Source organism: Pectinophora gossypiella, chromosome 20, assembly GCF_024362695.1.
Source record: "Pectinophora gossypiella chromosome 20, ilPecGoss1.1, whole genome shotgun sequence".
In the NCBI taxonomy this organism is placed as follows: domain Eukaryota; kingdom Metazoa; phylum Arthropoda; class Insecta; order Lepidoptera; family Gelechiidae; genus Pectinophora; species Pectinophora gossypiella.
This window is the reverse complement of record NC_065423.1, coordinates 6,949,415-6,968,691: the sequence shown is the minus strand read 5'-3', so window position 1 is coordinate 6,968,691 and position 19,277 is coordinate 6,949,415. Positions and strand designations below refer to the sequence as shown.

The following is a 19,277-nucleotide window of genomic DNA, read 5'->3' as shown; positions in this document are numbered from 1 at the left end:
AAACATTCCGATGAAACGAAAGCACTTTAATTATGTCAAAAACAGCTGATTTTGTTTTGCCTCACCGGTTGCTACGAGCTAACAAACATGCATTTTTATATTCAGTCCATCCAATTTCCATGATTATATCTTAAAATAAACATGTCTGCAGAATCATCAAACGCTAAACCTTCGAAGATATGTGAATTGTAAGTACCTATTTAACACATTTTTTTTATAACCGCACCACCTGACATTCAAAATTTTCAGTTTAAATTTTTCGTATTGATATGTTTCAGATGCAAAGTAAATACAAGCAAATATTGCTGCCCACGTTGTGAGGTGCTTTATTGCTCCCTCGACTGTTATAAGTCGGAGGCGCACGCATCTTGCTCGGAAGATTTTTACAGAGATTGTGTTAATGAAGAGCTCACTTCACAACACACAGATGAAGAATCCAAACGCAAAATGTTGGAAATCCTTAAAAAAATTAATGGAGAACACAACTTTGATGAGATAGAGGACTTAGAATTTGATAATGAGGAAATTGATTCTGATGACAATGTAGAAGATGATTTACATGAACGTATCAAAGATATAAATTTGGATGATGCTGATTCTGTGTGGAACGTTCTCACTGAAGATGAGAGGAATGAATTTGAAGCATTGTTGAATCGTGGCGATGTAGGCAGTATCCTACCGCAGTGGGAACCCTGGTGGACATACAGTAAGGATGCTCGGCTTGTGCAAGACTTAGAAGACAACGAGGAAAAGGAAGTTTTGAAGAAGTGTCCTTCACTGGTCAAAGTGCCAAAATTCAGTACATTAACCGTAAGTATTTTTGATAAAATCGTAAAAATATGCTGTCAGTACTTTATTAGTACTATTTAAGGCATATAAAAGCAAAAAACTGGTATCCATTAACTTTAATTTAAAATTAATAAAAAAGTCATGTTCATAGATTATCATTAAGAATAAGTTAGCATTATACCATAGACATTGTATGACAAATAGACAACCAATCTTTGTAAAAAACTGTCCATATAATGACACTGTACAACTGATATTGCACTTTATTTGAACAGCCATAACATCTTAATTTGAGGGATCAAACTTATACTATCTACATAACATAATGTACATATAACATGTACATATATGTATTTACAACATGGTTCGGACATTTAAAAAAAAAAACTCCTTAGCAATACTGATTCTTTTTGTTTATAAGATGTGAGTGGCACTATTTTTATTATTAGCTAACTATTATGATTTCCTTCTAGACCATAGAACCCTCACCAGCAATAAGATACAACATCACAAATGTATTGTCTTCATATGCCTTCATCATGAGATACTTCAATGGAGAACTAGATCCTGTGGAAGGAACCACATATCTCCTCAATACTTGTGACAACTTGGACAACAATGCCAACTTCGAAGATCCTGCTACGGCTGTGGAATCAGTCGCACAACGGTGCCTCTTGGTAATTAACCATTTATGTACTTATGACACTCATATTCATTTATTGCATGTCACAAACAGAATTAAGGTGGGAAACAGTAAGTAGGAATATGCGATGCGCTTGCAGCGCAGCATATTAGCGGCAACACAAGTTGCCTTATTATATCTAACTTTTTCTTCTAATCCTTTTATCCCCCATTGGAATGTAGGGCTCGAATAACAGATTTCCACAACTCGCGATCTTTTGCAGCCTGTGTAGCTTGCCCCTATGACACGCGGAGAATTTTCAACTCCCAGTCAACCGAGCGTCGCAAGGTCTCTTTGGGCCGCCCCTTTTGCGTTTTCCACGCGCACACCAGGGGGTTAAAAAGGTCACATCGAAGCAATTCATCTAAAAAAGCAATTTGACTTGTCACACAAATGTCAATAAATAGCAATATTGCTTTAGATGAATTGCTTCAATGTGGCCTTTTTAATCCCCCAGATCAGAGCTCTATATCTAACTTAGTTTTTTTTTTTTTTTTTCTTGGTTTAAACTACAATCAGTCCTCTAGACTATAAGCAGTTTCGTTAAGTGGATAGATGACGTGTCAGGAGCCACAACCAATGTCACAGCCTCCCACTTTATACGACATGGCTTCTCTTCAGTCGTTTCACCACATTTACGAGGTCTATAAGCTCTGATGCGAGGGGATTCGGATGATCGGCTAGCCGCTCTAGATGTTTCTTTTGGTAATTTTTGATCTCTTCAGCGACGGTTGGAATGTTAAGGTATTCGTGTATTTCTTCATTCTTGCTGAACCATGGTGCGTTCGCAATTGAACGTAGGATGGCATTCTGCACTCGTTGCAAACAGAGTAAATTACTTTTACTGGCAACCCCCCAGAGTGGAATGCCGTAGGTCCAGATCGGTTTAAGTATAGCGTTGTAAATTATTAATTTGTTGTCTACTGAAAGCGCAGAGTTTCTCCCTATTAACCAGTTAAGGTTTTTGCACTTGAAGTTGATTTCATCCCTTTTTCGCTTGATATGTGTTTTCCACGTTAAGCGTCTGTCCAAATGGAACCCAAGGTATTTGACACAATCGTTGTGTGGGAGGACATCAGGTCCAAGTGCGACGGGTGGGCAGTCCTCTCGTCTAAGTGTAAATGTGATGTGGTTAGACTTTTGTGCGCTGGCTTTTATACGCCATTTCTGAAGCCACTCTTGAGTTTCATCTAGAACTTGCTGCAGCTTAACACTAGCTTGGGTTGGGTCATCATCACAAGCCAAGTAGGCAATATCATCCGCGTATGTTGCTACCATTACATTTTCAGAGGTAGGGAGATCAGATGTAAATATGTTATAGAGCACCGGTCCCAGAACTGAGCCTTGGGGAACCCCAGCCTCTATTTTATGCAGGGAAGATCTAGCATCGGCCTGCTTCACTTGAAAAACCCTGTCAGATAGGTAAGATGCGACAATAAGGAAGAGACTGTGCGGCAATTTCTCCTTTATTTTGCATAGGAGGCCTTTGTGCCATACGCGGTCGAATGCTTGCTGGACATCCAGAAAGGCTGCAGAACAATACTGCTTCCGTTCAAAGCTCTGTCTGATTGTGTGATATACTCTATGCACTTGTTCAATTGTGGAGTGCGATTTTCGGAAACCAAACTGGTGCGAGGGGATGACATTACATTCCGAAGCGTGTATTTTTAGTCTTGTCAGAAATATTTTTTCCCAAAGTTTAGATAGCAGTGGAGTAAGACTTATGGGTCGATACGATGTAACTTCGTGACCTGGTTTCCCAGGTTTATATATCATGATGATTTGTGATACCTTCCAGATACGTGGAAAATGAGATGTTCTGTAGGTCGCGTTAATCAAACATGTCAAGAACGTAATGCATTTTCTAGGCAGCTCTTTCAAGAGTTTGGCTGTTATTAGGTCGAATCCTGGGGCCTTACCGGATTTAAAACTGCGAATCTCTCTTACAATCTCTCTGGGTGATGTTGGTCTAATATCTAACTTAGTATTATAAAATTAAGTAATTGGGTAACAAAATTATTATAATCCATTACAGTATAGTATATCCGTGATAGTATATTAAAAGGTCGTCTTCTGATAGCTGTCCTGCTTCTCAAGGAATTTGAGAAGCAGTACAGCTATCATAGTTATCTGTTTGCAGGAGTAGTAGTAAAAGAAAGTGGGGTTCAACCGGCGACAGCGGTTCTCATACAAAATGTGGGTTAGGGCCTTTCCATCCTGTAATATACGATCCCGACGACCCGATTACTCTAGCCGTAGAGGCAGGCAATCAGCTCGCGACACCAAACACTTCAGGACCCCGATACCGACCCCGCCGGCGTGGGCGACGATTTCCCTCATTCAGCGCTTATCGCTATCGATCCACTAGGGTCGATTAATTCTTTCAAATATTTTCCTCTCAGACGACGCCCTGAGCCGAGGTTCGCGCCCAACTAGGCACCCTCAGGCCTGTTTTCTTAAACGTTGTACCGGGTGAGAGCCTTCAGCGCTCCCCATTTGTCCGGCCAATTAGTTAATGCCATCTGCGGCAAATCTACAATAAGTCACGTCAAAAAAATAGCCATTCCATCCTCTTCATTCTATTCCATGCTCGCTACAATGGCCACTCTCCTGGTTCCCGCATCCAACGGTAAGACTGTACTAGGTTCAAATCGTTTATAATTGTTTTTTGTGTATATTTTCAGAGCAACTTAATAGAGACAGATGAAGGAAGCCTTCAGATTATGAAACGGGACACATTCTTCATTTTACAAGGTCCTAGTGAAGAAAACAAGCTGCACTACTGTCGTGCTGCCCTCTCCCATCTGCTCACATTACTTCAAAAGGCGAGGTCATCAAATAAATGCTCGAAAATACACGAACAACCAACAAAGATGCCGAAAATCGGCGATGAACCTACAAAACCACCAAAAATGTATGAAAAACCAACAAAGTTACCGAAAATTGGCGAGAAACTACCGAAAATTAATGCAAAACCCAAAGAAAGTTCGGCAGAAACTTCGACATCAAATTTAAAAGGTAACAAGGCATTTTCGAAGAAATTCCTTGATCAGAGAGGTGACTATCTGCCACTGTTAGATGCAAGGAAATTGAAGAAATGCATAAAGAAAGTGGAATTTTATTTGTCATTTATTGAAAGTCATGGCATGGAATTCGAAATGTAATAAAATAATTAACTACGAGTTTATTTCTTCAGATTGTCATCACTCGAATCGATGAGAGACTTACCAGGCTACGTTCTCCAAAAACAATATAGATGGCGCAGTTCAGATTTAAATCAAATCAAATATACTTTATTGCACAGACCTACATTTAAACAATCAGACATAACACATGAATACAGTACAATTTGGGCGGCCTTATTGCTCTAGAGCAACCGACCCCGTGATGTGATAATTACCTATTTTCTCATTACATAATTATACTAAAATATAATGTAATGGCAGAGGCATTTATAAAAATAATTGTTGCTTGATATTTGGATCACATACCTACATTTATAATTACTTTTCTCCATATAGGTATTTCATCTCTTTATTTTGATCAGAATAATAATGTGTTGTGTGTGCCTGAGCGTAATATAATAACAAGGGCTACGAATAAATAATAAGTCAGGAAGAGTAACAACGCTCACAATTTGACGCCACTAAACTGTACACTGAGTGGGCGGGGCTTAAAATGACTACTCGCACCTACTTCAATCTGCGTCGTGCCGTCACTGACGTATGTCATTGCTCGATTTATGCTATATTTCTATGGAAAAAGCAGTGAAATATTATGTAAAATGTCGTCATGTGTAGTAAGTTAGAGCAGGAAACGAAAAAAGCGCAGCAAAAAGTTAACTGGAATAACTTATCATCGGTAAATATAACATTTCTGTTCTCGTAAACACATTGTACATTGGTCCGCATTATTCAAGAAGTTCCTAGCTTAATTCAGATCAATTATAATTTGTAATACTATGCAGTCAAGTAATACCAATATACCAAAATTTCCAGCAAAATATAAGTTTTTCTGTTATTTAGTCTTATCGAAATTTCCTTTTGTTAAAAATGAAAACCGACTGCAAAAATGGATAAAAGCAGTTCGTTACGAAAGAAGAGACGATGATCGGCTTCCATCCTATTCCAGTAAATAATAAGTCACATTGTAATTATCATCCAAGTAAAAAATTAAGTATTGAATAGTTTTTACTAAATACCAATTAATTCAAAACACAAAACATGCAATATAATAATACTACTTGAATACATAATTCAGCAACACGCCTCATCCGAAATACGAAACACTGAAAATTATTAAATCCACCGTTAGTTTCGTCCATTTTTTTACTTATACTCACCCATGCATTGCATAACAATATCCTTGATTTGAGAACCCCGGAAACACACGCACCAACCTCTATTACGATGCCTGTTGATAACCAATCACAGCGCTTGTCGCAATGAAGCGCGTCACGGAATCGCTACTGATTGGTTTTATGGATTTACGACCTTTTAGAATGTCGTGGGGCCAAAATATTTCGCCGGCGTTTGTTCATAATTACTCTTCCTGACTTATTATTTATTCGTAGAACAAGGGTCATTATTTATACCCAAGATAAAAGATGCATGTCCGTTATCCATGAAATTAGAAGGTTAAACGAAGACAAATCTGTACAGCGCCATCTATAGTATTTTTTAGGGAACCTAGCCTGGAAAGTCCCTCATTCTAGACATCAGTCCATACTAATTATTGTTTATTCTCTCGCAACACAACTGGAACGCTATGACCTAAGCGACTTATACAGTCATGAGCAATATAATGTACCCACTTTAGGACTCTGTCGCACTAACATATTTGACATTTAGTGAGACTTACAGTTCAATTTGTCAAAAAAGTTAATGTGATATGGTACCAAAGTGTATACATATTAATGCTCGTGACCGTATATACTTTGGTTCTATTATCATAAAAAATAACCCAGATTTTTAGTGCCAGTGTTCCTTAAGAGTTGGACCACGTCTAGCAGAACGCGTAACATGCTTACGCACGCTATAGCATGTTCGAGCCAGGTCAGCTGAAAGAATCTGCTACATGTTTGGGTTGGACCCTACTTGTGCCTAACGGAGACCATTTCGGGTTTAATTTCTGAGATTTCCTCCTTCTAGACGGGTTGCAGCGCAATGCTAATTAAACCAGGGAAGTTAAAAAGACCACATAGAAACAATTAATCTAAAAAACAATATTGCAATTTGACATTTGCGCATACAAAAGAAACGCAATGTCAACAAATGTCAAATAGCAATATTGTTCTTTCAAGTAAATTGCTTCAATGTGGCCTATTTACCCCCCAGTCTCCCCGAGAAACAACAACAATGATCCATGTATTCCTATCTATTACGGTATTTTAACTTTCCCATCATGACCGAAAACTTATGTTTTGTTGCGATACTTACAGAAGAGGCTATTTAGACTCATTTGAATAACCGCCTTTGCCCACCTTAGAATAAGTTTATCCTGTAAATGTTTTGTGAATTTGTGTGCAATAAAGTTTTTTATTATTATTATTATTAAAAACAATACAATGATAAAAATCAACACACGAGAAACATACAGAACGGGTTATAAATAAGACACCAAAATATTGATTACATGCTTTATTGAATGAAAGGAACTTACATTGGAATCATTAATAAAATACAATTGAATAATATAATCAATAGCTGATCCAGGGCCCCCAAATGTATCTGAGTCCTCCTGTTTCATATAAAAAATAAAATTCCAATAGATACGAAATTTCTGGAACTGTGATTGAATATAATGCTTTTCTTAAATGCTAACTTAACAAATCTATTATGGCTCCATCTTATGGCTCAATGGAAGAACATGATGGAGAAGTGGCTTCAGTGGAAAAAAATGTCCAACTATTCCGCTTTCACTTAGTACTGAAAAAGCAACACCACTGTGGGCTCCCTAAGTCCAAATGGACTCATGGACCTACTTATCTCTTCCCTTACAAAAAATATTCCCCCTTCCAAGGAGCATCATTTCGTCGCTGATATCGCTAATTTTTAGCGCATCCGATTTGCACCAAATTGTTTTAGCAAAATATTGCAGATGCGTCAGTTTGCAAAATCAGACACTTTTTGGTCAGTCCGGGGCCCTAATCCACCTAACTAGGCCACTGATTTGCTTAAAAATCCACAAAAGATACGCGTAATAAGGCCATGATTGTGATAACGTTAATTATCTTTGGCTTTTTATCAGATGCCTTTTAAAATCGGTAACAACAAATTATAATTATTTACACCAGTGGTACACCCTACCTGGCGCCATTTGCTGTACACAAATGTTTTTAAACACGTTTTTATTTCTCTCCTTTGGACGAAGGTAGTTGGTTACCTTTGCCTCTAGTACAGGCGTGTAAGTTTTGCTATTGCTCTACTGAATACGCCTAAGCAAGAGAGTATATTAACGCGATAGATAAAACAATTTGATGTGACCAACATATAAGCGGTTATTATAATTTATTTACACTACACAATCTACCCAGACCGATGCGTCAAGGTCACATCGAAATTGGGAAAATCGACGTTATCAGAGTAACTGGAGATCGTGGTTACCATGGTTACGCCCCACCAACTCGCTCAAGATCATGGTTACTATGGTTACGCCCCACTCGCTCGACATCGTGGTTACCATGGTGACAACGCACCAATTTGCTATTAGACTAACACGATCCCGATCGCGCAGCCTGTGACCTTGACGCAGGCAGGATGGATTGGCAAATGTAATAACCGCTATAGACATGCCAAAAGCTTGGAGCAATATGATACCCGTAGCAAGCTTGTAAGACCCTTGATGATACTTCGTTCGTCCCAGATAGTTATATATCGTTATCAAATAGGTAATCAATGAAACCTTGAGCTTCGCCCAACCCTAAGGATCAAACCTTTAGTATTTTTTAGCCAAATCGGATCGTTTGGCCGGGTCAGAAGCGGAATCGTTCAAAGACTACTTACACCAAAAATGCCATGGACAAAATATACGTTATTTCTAATATGATCAGGGTCTGAAAAGGTGAAACTGAAGCAATTCAACTAAAACTGCCCTCATTGCATTAATTGCTTCAATATGGCCTTCTATTCAATTACATCTACCCTAAATGAAAATTTGTGGAAAACAACATCGCTTCAATCGGTCAGAAGATACATTGAAATCCAAAATGTATAAGTTCTTACATGTTATAATTATAGTAATAAATTGAAATTAAATGGAAATAGTAACATTAGAATACTCGTAAAAAGGAAAAAAAAGGAGACATTTGACCAGGACCGTACTAGGGCTCATGCGTTGCCCATGTAATCAGTCTGAATAATAAAGTATACGTAATGATTCTGGCCTAATGTAAGTCAAAGTACCTAACAGTTTTGTTTACGAATTAGTTGCCGCCCCACGACCGCGGCCGCGGCCCCTGCCGCGTCCACGCCCTCTAAAATTGCTGGGAGGATTAAATTCAGAGTCCTTCTTTATATAAAACTTATAAGTAATACAGCCGTCATTGACGTAATTCATAGCGTACGACTGAGGAATCACCACACAGCTAGAATCTGCAAAGATATCTTTTATAGGGGTGGCATGAGATTGACAGATGTCACTGCAGGTGAATTTCTTGCGCGGTTCTCTCTTGTTGTACATCTGCAACTCGTAATACCACTTTGCAGCACTCATCTTCGTACCCATTAATTGAACTGCCATGTAAATCTTACGTTCAACTTCATCGACTTTCAGGTGAACTAAAAAGTTGAAGCAAGAAATGTCGATATGGTGTACGATGTGGTTGTTGTCAATTATGTTAATTAGAACCATTTCAGAATCGACTTGGCCCTGGCGATTCTCAGGGTGCACGTCGTTAAAATGTGTCGCCAGCTGGGATATTTTGCCTGTAAATATAAAAAAGAACATGTAACAGCATGATAGTCGTGTACTCAAAAGGGTCTCCGTATCCAATAGATGGGCACCTGAAGGATCACAACATAAAAAAAAAAAACTTTAACAGAGATGGTACTTAATAATATATGCAGTTGTGACCTCCTAGTATGTGTAAACATATTGTTAGTGAGTACCTACTCTTTAATTTTAATTTAAGTCCAGAATATACTCCTCTCGAGGGCGGAAATAAAAAAAACAGCATGCTAGTTTAGTCATATTTTTGAACATGAAATAATTATTACCTCGCCACGTACAACGGCCGAAAATGTTGTGAAGCGGGCACAGGATTTCGTTGAAAGGGCATTCCTTAACATGATTGTCCATGTCTGCCACCTTGATGTAAAGGTTACAACCATCCAAGGCATTAGGACATGGGATTTTTCTCTGAAAGACGAAGCGATAACGTTTTGAATAGGTGGGTATTCAATGCAAGGCAAGGTGAATGGCCTTTCCGTTCCACTGAAGCAAGGAGGGGTAAGACGAGTGTGTGCGCCTGCGTTTTGCGCGAACGTCTGCGCACCGAACGTGTGGCTTCCGTTTACCAAAACGGTGTGCTCACGTGCCCTCACTGTGCGCAATGCAAACAAGATAGGCTACATAAGCCATCTTCGGGCGCATCAGCGTCCAGCCGACTAGGAGTCGAAGTGGTCGCCATGGCCGAAATCGGTCGGAGATCATCATCATCATTCAATACATAGATCTTGTGGACCAGACAAAACTAGAATGGCTATTCTCTCTTGATATCTTTTTCAACGTGGAGCACTATACTAGTGATGACCTTTCCAGACGGAGGGACAGGCCGAACGCCTGTATTTCTGTGAGACTTCTACTACTTACCTCGCAGACGTACGCTTCAAGTGTTATATTTCTTGTATCACCAATAGCATTCACGCACATCCCACAAGTAAGTGATTTAAGCTTGCAGTTTTCACAAGAACTGTGTCCGCGGGGACATTGGAAAATCTTTTGTCCATATTTTTCTTTGCATGTTACACAGTTCAACGCCTCGTCTTCATCATTGTTTGATTGGGATCTAAAAAAAAACGGAACTACATAGTAACAGTGATTTTAATTTGCTCATGTAGGCACCTACGTAATTCGTTGTTCTCCCTTGGTGCTCCTCTGGGAAAAAGGCTAAATGATGCATAGAGTTCGACAGTGTGGGACTTTCCAGGCTACGTTTCTAAAAAACTATAGATGGCGCTGTTAAGATTTTCCTTCGTTTAACCTTCTAAGTAATTCTTCTTCTTCTTCTACTGTCGTGTGGGTCGTGAGGTGGAGTACCAACCTTCTAATTTAATGGATAACAGACATAATAATGCAACTTTTACCTTTGTTTTTGGGTATAAATTATTACCCTTTTTATTGCACCCAAGCATAATTACATCTTCCACCCATTATTATTCCGATCAAAATAAAAAGAAGCAATACATAATGTGATCAAAATATCAAGCAAGAATTATTTTATACGCCATTACATTGTACTTTTGAATAATTATGTAGTTTCTCGAGTAAATGTAAATCTGTACAACGGCATCTATGTGGTTTTTGGAAAACGTAGTCTGGAGAGTATTGGGGTACCCTATAATGTAATTATTTTTGCAGCCGGCTGTGGGACCACTAAGTACGTATTCCAATAACCTACTTATTTCCATACAAAAGTTGAACAAGAGTAAAGTCGTAATAGATCGAAAGGAATAAAAGTAAAACCTGCCAGGACTACCACGCTAAACGTTCATTTCATATCTTAATTATAGTTATTTATTTTTTACTAATTAGAAACGAATTTTATTTTAAGTTATACCCGTCATTCTCTTATCCGCCGAAAAGGAAAGGGAACCCGGGCGAACACATACAATCATGTAAGGTCACGAATTATCTGAATTCTGAATAACATTCCAAAACTGAAATGTGTCATAGTTATATGAATACCTATGGGGTAAAAAACCCACAAATAGGCAACGTTCCCATAGCTGTCTGAATATAGGGTAAAAAACCCACGATGTCCGAATATTGGGTGAAACCCCGCAAATCGCCCGGGTTATTTATTAATTTTAAAATTAACAGTTGTCAATCATCCGTCCCGTTCCTTTTCGACGGATAAGAAAATGACGGATATAACTTTAAATTAGGAAGTATCTGCAGGGATCGGAGCTATTATTACCAACCTGGATGTTGATGGTTTTGATTTGCGAGGGGTGCGGTTAACGGCTGAGCATGATGGCGCTGAGGGTTTGAACCTGTGATGTTAAAATAAAGAGTAAGTTTACCACATATACGAGTCCCTACAACAATAAGGGACTTTACAGGCTACATTCCCTAAAAAAACATAGATGGCGGTGTGCATACTTGCGTTCGTTTAACCTTCTAATTTCATGAATAACAGACATAATAATATGCATCATTTATCTTTGTTTTTGGGTATAAATGATAAACCTTGTTATTACACCCAGGCACAACACATATTCTACCCATTATTATTCTCATCAAAATAAAGAGAAGCAATATAGCAACATAATTATATACACATCTGGGGGGTTAAAATGGCCACATCGAAACAATTCATCCAAGAAAGGAATATTGCAATTTGACATATTTGCGCATGTAAAAGTAAGTGCGCAAGGCAAACAAATGTCAAATAGCAATATTGCTTTCTGAGATGAATTACTTCGATATGGCCATTTTAACCACCTAGATCCACATATCAAGCAACAATCATTTTTATATACGACTCTGCCATTACATTATGTACCGGAGCAATGAGAAAATAGGTAACTTATCACGTTAAAGCTGTACAACGCCATCTATATTGTTTTTGTGTTTGTAGCCTGGTAAGTCCCTCATTAAAACAATGCAAATTAATATCGTCACTGGAAAAGAAAAATTACGTAAGCGCCAATATCGTAATATTGCAGTCAATGTTTTAATGTCTTACTAGATATAGAAAATGAAAAAAGCTATGTAGTATGTTACTATGTTACGTTGACGTCATATAAATTGGATAAATGGATAAAAACAAAACGAAAAATAAACTTTAAAATGGCTTTTTCCCGAAATGGCCTCTTGGTGCTTACGTATTTTTGCCTTTCCAGTGACGGTATGATACACACCTAGTGTAAATAAATACTTAGTTTTGCAAGCGAAGGACTATTATTAATGGCTGCGGTCAAAACGGATGTGACTTATCTAACGCGCATAACGACTCTTTATCTGCGTACTTCAAACAGCAGAGCTAATATACTAGTTTCAAGAATACATTGTGATTGAGTGACTAAGACTATTTATTAATTTCCATCGTAATTCTTTCCAGAACCAACATCTCCTAGAAAAGTCAGGGAACAAGTCAAACCCCATACTTCTTTTGTTTCGTTCACCGCGTAATTCTCACTTCCGTTCCCGCCTTTTCTGTTCTTACTTTTTCAATTAATGAATTCGTTCTTTTAGGTTTACGCGGTTATTATCATAATTAAAACACATAATAACGGGTTCTTACCGCGTTATATCGGGAGTCTCATATCCCTGATTTAAACGCGGTAAGAACCCGTTGCTTATTATGTGTTTTAATGAATTCGTTTTATAACAGTTTCAATAATAAATAATTTATATTAATTCTATTTAATAATACTTTAAATCATTAAAATACTTTTAAATTATAGGCCCGTTTCCTTGGACAATAAAAGTGCAGGTAAATTAATAGTACATATAAATTCCATCGTTTCGCAACTATTAATTTTAATCTAGTTAATATTCATATTAGATACTGAGATATCTACTTACAGATAATGAAATTTCTTTTAAAATATGAGTGATCATGACAATAGGTATGCATTATTTCCAGTACACACCATCTAACGAAGGGTCTAACCAGGCTACGTTCGCCAAAAGTAATAATTACCTATTTTCTCATTACGCATCGTTACAGCGCCATCTATATTGATTTTGAGGAACATAGCTTAGAAAGTCCGTCGTTTACATTGTTTGCGACGCAGCAAAATCTCAAAATCTTAATTCAAAATTTTAATCTTAAACATGTTCGACAAGAAAACTCGTAACTCATTCTACTGTTAATCGTTACGGTGTCACTAACACATTGTATTTAAATATATAAATAAAAATTGTTTATTCATATAAACATAACAAAGTTCGTTGACGAGATTTCCCAGTAAGTAACAATTAGTACTTGTGTTGGGAATGACTAGCAACCTCCCTTTGGATGGCACAATCGGAGAATAACAAAATAAAAACCGACTTAAAGCTAGCAAGAAGAAAGCAAATGCATGCAAAAATGAGAGTGGTGTTTGTGTGTGTGTGTGCGTGAGTGTGTGTGTGTGTGTGTGTGTGTGTGTGTGTGTGTGTGTGCGTGTGTGTGTGTGCGTGTGTGTGTGTGTGTGCGTGTGTGTGTGTGTGTGTGCGTGTGTGTGTGTGTGCGTGTGTGTGTGTGTGTGTGTGCGTTTGTGTGTTAGCCCTACAATTTACTTATTACGTATATTGGCCCCGATTCCTGCAGACACCGCCTAATTTTATTTTAAGTTATATCCGTCATTTTCATATCCGTCGAAAAGGAAAGGGACGGATGATTCACAGCTCTTAATTTTAGGAAGAATGAGTAAATTAATGTGTCGGGTTATTGACTGACGTAAAATTTTTAGACGGTTGGTTTAGATTTGTGCTTAAAATTGACGTGTGTTCCATAAATTTTATGCTTGTCGATTACCCGTCCCTTTCCTTTTCGGCGGATAAGAAAATGACAGATATAACTTAAAATAAAATTAGATGGTATTTACAGGAATTAGCACCATTACGTATTTAAGTTTCGCCATTACCTTTGACTGTCCTTGTTAACAATTACGAAGTCTTGATCTTGACTGATGCCAGATTGAGTGAATTCTTTCATCTTCTGTGGAGATGGTTGACCATATGTTAGGTTCGTCGAACATGCTGCATTATTCACGGCGCTAAGGTTCGGATATAATTGACTCTGAGTGGAACTTGACGATTGGCCATAATTTGCTGGTGATTGTCTGTAATCAATCAATAGCATACATAAGCCCAGAACTATGTCCAATGGGGTAGACAGAGGTACGACAAGCTGCAAAAGTCCAATCAGTTTCTTGCAAAGTAATAAATTTAGTGGTTGCACTTAAGACCGGTTACATGTTGTTTCTGTAATAGACCAAAAACAGCTACAAAAATATAAATTTTATAATTATGACAACTAATGGTTCATAATTTCACCACCGTTTACAAATAATTCGCTGGGCTCAGTAACTGAACTTTTGCTCTTTGATTGTACAACCATCGCAAGATGAAGTAAGTACCCATACCTCACCGAGCTTTCTGTGAGACCAACGTGATAGGTGGTGGGCCGTATCGCCGTCTATAATAGTGGAGCCGTGTTAGTGGAAACTGCACTTAAGATAAATTTATTCATTTATCTAAGTCCAAACGAATCCATAACTATGAATGATTCGTATACTTTTCAACATTTATACTCAACTCACCCACTGTGGCCACAAATGACTTTGGGAATGCAACCCAATTGTGGCCACAAAATGTCCTTTACCTGTGGTTGTAAAAGTATTTAGGTACCTGTTCTTCTTATCGTATGGGTTGAGAGGTGGATTACCAACCACATCAACCCTGGTGTCAAGGTTATTATTGAGCCGCCAAAGGCCTCTGACATGGCTCATGTAACGACTACTTACTTACATCGGTTAAGTAGTAACTGGGACCGACTGCTTAACGTGCCTTCCGAAGCACAGATCATCTTACTTTCGGACAATCAGGTGATCAGCGTGTAACGTCCTAACCAAACAAGGGACCTCAAAGTATTTTTTGTGATACTTGTGTCCCCACCGGGATTCGAACTCGGAGCCTCCGGATCGTGAGCCCAACATTGGATCACTGGACCACAGAGGTCGGTTTAGGTATTTACCTGTGAGAGCCTGGCAATAGATGAGCCGTATGCAGAGCGCTTTGCGGCGAAACGGTAAGCGAGTTTGAATGTTGAACTAGCTCATTTATTTGTTGCGCTATTATACGGTCCAGATTCCTCTCAGATGCTTCCCTTAAAAAAAAACAAGTCGTCAACGTGTGTGGAAGCATAAATTGTAAGTTATCATAATACTAGGCTACCTACATTTTTTAGATCACTATATATCTATCAAATACGGCCGAGTCGGCACTTATGGAACTGACTGATCGTCTGGAAAAGGCAATCGAGGACAAGGAAATTGCCCTATGTGCCTTTCTGGATATTGAGGGCGCTTTTGATAACACCTCTACAGAGGTCATGATCCGGAGCATGGAAGCCCGCAACATTGACAGTACAACTGTAAACTGGGTAGAGTCAATGTTGACAACAAGGATAGTAAGAACGAAGCTCATGGACACAACCCTCGACCTGAAGGTTGCTCAGGGCTGCCCCCAGGGCGGAGTCCTGTCACCCTTACTTTGGTCCTTGGTAGTTGATAGTCTACTTAGCGAGCTAAGTTCCGCGAAATATCATACCCAAGGGTACGCAGATGACTTGGTGGTTACTGTAGTAGGTAAGTGCCCCTACACAATCTCAAGTCTCATGCAATCAGCATTCAAAAGAATTGAACGGTGGTGCGTAGAGTTCAAACTATCAGTTAACGCGAGCAAAAACGTAGTCGTTCCTTTCACAAACATGAGAAAGCTCGACAAACTCAGACCTCCTTACCTTTTCGGAAAACAAGTAGGCTTCTCTAGCGAGGTTAAATATTTGGGATTGACCTTCGATCAAAGGCTTACATGGTCACAACACATAGGTAATATCACAAGAAAAGCCAAATCTGCGATAGGCACCTGCAGGCGCCTAGCTGGTTCAAGATGGGGCCTTAAACCTAAGGCCATGCTTTGGCTCTACACTGCTGTGGTGAGGCCTATGCTCGCGTACGGCTGTGCAGCATGGTTCAAAAAGGCATCTATTGGGACCTACATTTCGGACCTAACCAGCGTCCAAAGAATGGCTTGTATGATAATAACGGGAGCTATGTCGTCCACCCCAACCTTAGCAATGGAGGCGGCACTGAACCTGCCTCCACTCCATCTCTACATAATAGGGGAAGCTAGAATAGCTATGCTCCGAGCTAAGGAAAGGGGTAGGACGACATGGGGATCAACTGTCATGAGAAAGCTCAAAGAGGACCTTATGACTGACCCGGTCATGGCGATGCCCTCAGACGTCATGGTCGGGACTCATAACTTTGTGAGGTACTTCAAGGTGGTAATACCAGAGAGAGAGGAGTGGTCTGGAACTGTACCCTCGCCCTTTCCCAGTGCTGATCGGGTGTGGTTTACCGACGGCTCTAAGCGAGACGGGCTCTCAGGGGCGGGTGTATACGGAGGGTGCCCCAAGCGAAGGAGGGTGACTAGCATGGGGGCGCACGCCACAGTTTTTCAGGCCGAGATGTATGCCATCATTGATTGTGTGCACCAAAATTTGGGGAACACAAACAGTAACATTCTCATACTGTCAGACAGCCAGGCTGCCCTTAAGGCGGTGGCGGCGTCTGAAGTAGACTCATTACTCACTCTAGAGTGTATTGATAGTCTAAATAAGTTGGGGGCCTCAAACTCGGTAACACTAGGCTGGGTCCCAGGGCACTCTAACATTAAGGGCAATGAAATTGCTGACGAACTCGCAAGGGAGGGATCGGGCACAAGTTTAACCGGACCCGAACCCTTCTGCGGGATCTCGAAAAGCACTTCTAGATTTCATCTGGGGGTGCGACTAGGAAATGAATCCAAGAAATTTTGGTACAACTCAGTTGGCCTAAAACATTCAAAGCAGCTGATTAGACCTTTTTCTAAGAAATTATCATCAAAAATCCTTACTCTCACTAGGGGGCAGGTTAGGTTGTTGATACGGGCCCTCACAGGGCATTGTAGACTCAATAAGCACCTACACAAAATGGAGCTGACCGAGTCTCCTCTATGCAGATTCTGCTTAGGGGAAGATGAGACGCCACTACATCTGCTATGCAGCTGTGAGGCTCTCATACATAGTAGAAGCCGTACACTTGGGGGCCACATAATGGACCCCCAGGAAGTCATGGAGCTTTCTCCCAAAAAGACGTTGGATCTATTCGAACGGATCGGTCTAGAGGAGGATATTTAAATGTAGGGATTTAAGGTCACAATAGATCTGTCAAGGTCGCAGTGACCTCGCGGGCTGCATTCGGTCCGGCCCTCACAACTTTCAAATAATAATAATAATAATAATCTATCAAATAGGCGAAGAATGGGTAGTCGTTAAAAAATACACTTAAACTTTATAATGCTTTTACGCAAGGGAATAACTAGGTACCTAGGTAGCTAGATGGCAATCCATCTAGCATCTGATATTGATCAGGGGACATCTTTGAAATGTAACACTTATAGGTATTTGAATAGGTAGGTAGGTAGGTACTATAGGTACCTTCTGAATGCTTACCTTGCTACAGAAACATTTGTGTTTGCATTTTTAATTTGCAACTCTCTTAATTTAGTCTCATAGTCCCTTTTTTGTTGCGCTAAAAGTTTATTGACTTCGGAACGCGTGACACCCGAACTGAAACAAATAACACAAGCTTACGACCAGGTATATCCAGGGTAGTCAAAGGCACTTACTTACATAAATCGCAAGATGAACTAAGTACCCAGACCTTACGTGGTGAGCCGTATCGCCGTCTATAATGATCGAGCCAACAATGATAGTGAAAAATACCGCATTGGTGCAAGTCCGGTACCGGATTTCGAACAAATTTTTTCAGTGCGACCTAAATACGGAACTGACTTTTAATCTCCGAAAGTAGAAATGTTAGCGACTTTGCTGTATAACTTAAATACCTACATCAAAAATAACTTTTTAATCAAGTTCTACTAATAGGTACTAACAACGGCATAGGAAGGGCCCGTTACCGATAAGTGGCTGTTAAAACAATCAACCTAATCTTAAAATAGTTGCGTAGTTAAGGTTAGTTTATTTTATGTAGGTAACATAAAATAAACTATCCATAATCCTTACAGATAACAGTTTTCCACAAATCAAAATATTTATAAAGTTTCATATGTACTTACCTTTGTCTTAATTTTTCCTCGGCTTTTGATGATTCTGCTCCCATCTTGCCAAACACAAAGTTCACTGCACTGAGTAACAAGCAAATCTCTACGAAACTCGAGGACAACTTGATTGATTTATTTTTATTTATTTAGATTATTACCACGAAGTTGAAAAGCAATGTCGTGCGGACACTGCAGAAAATCACAGTCTCAAGATTTGTCATTGGCACATCGCTAGCCGCGGAAGCCAGAAGAAAAAAAAAATCACAGCGGCGACAACTCGATAAATAAGTTTTGGTTTACATTATAGCTAGGTACGTTTTGTTTATGCAGGAAAGGTAGCTACAATGTGCGCGCGACGTCGAAGTCCAACTATTATTGGTTGGTTGAATATAAACATCTCCATCTTTCGAACATATTGCTATACCCAGCGCTCGGAAAAATGACTATTGCTCATTGTTCCGAGACCCAGCGATAACACTTGTTTGAACGTACGTAGCGATTATAGTTACGTAGGTAGGTTCCTTTATCGATTATCGACTTTTTCTTTACTTAGTTACCTACCTTCAAAAGTTTTTGTATTTTGATAATATTTTAATTTGATAGGTATAACTACTTACCTATTATAGTCAATGTTTTTCTTATACCATGATCAATGTTCTTATGCATTACAGTAGTAGGTACCTATTAAACTGCTTTACTTAATACCTAAGTTAAAAAATGTTGTGTAATTTTTGTTAAGTATATTATAATAAACAAAAATAAT

The 19,277-nt window shown here is 39.1% G+C and overlaps 2 protein-coding genes across 3 annotated transcripts; one reads left to right on the top strand and one right to left on the bottom strand.

Moving 5' to 3' along the window:
• The first annotated feature begins 28 nt into the window (after positions 1-28).
• LOC126376021 (zinc finger HIT domain-containing protein 2) lies at positions 29-4,653 on the top strand. The gene is made up of 4 exons (XM_050023174.1): positions 29-188; positions 279-810; positions 1,263-1,466; positions 4,156-4,653. Exons 1-4 carry the CDS (start codon positions 142-144, stop codon positions 4,633-4,635), a joined length of 1,263 nt encoding a protein of 420 aa, XP_049879131.1. The 5' UTR covers positions 29-141; the 3' UTR covers positions 4,636-4,653.
• A 2,442-nt stretch (positions 4,654-7,095) lies between these two features.
• LOC126376015 (E3 ubiquitin-protein ligase SIAH1-like) lies at positions 7,096-18,997 on the bottom strand. 2 transcript variants are annotated; one of them, XM_050023166.1, is made up of 8 exons: positions 18,530-18,994; positions 17,904-18,020; positions 15,381-15,512; positions 14,269-14,466; positions 11,614-11,685; positions 10,283-10,478; positions 9,688-9,829; positions 7,096-9,396 (listed from the first exon to the last, which is right to left on the bottom strand). In XM_050023166.1, the coding sequence occupies exons 1-8, from the start codon at positions 18,571-18,573 to the stop codon at positions 8,888-8,890; spliced, it is 1,410 nt and encodes a 469-aa protein (XP_049879123.1). In that variant the 5' UTR covers positions 18,574-18,994; the 3' UTR covers positions 7,096-8,887. The 2 variants fall into 2 exon arrangements, with proteins under 2 accessions (XP_049879123.1, XP_049879124.1); XM_050023167.1 differs by lacking the exon at positions 15,381-15,512 and having other exon boundaries at positions 18,530-18,997.
• Between the last annotated feature and the right edge of the window lie 280 nt (positions 18,998-19,277).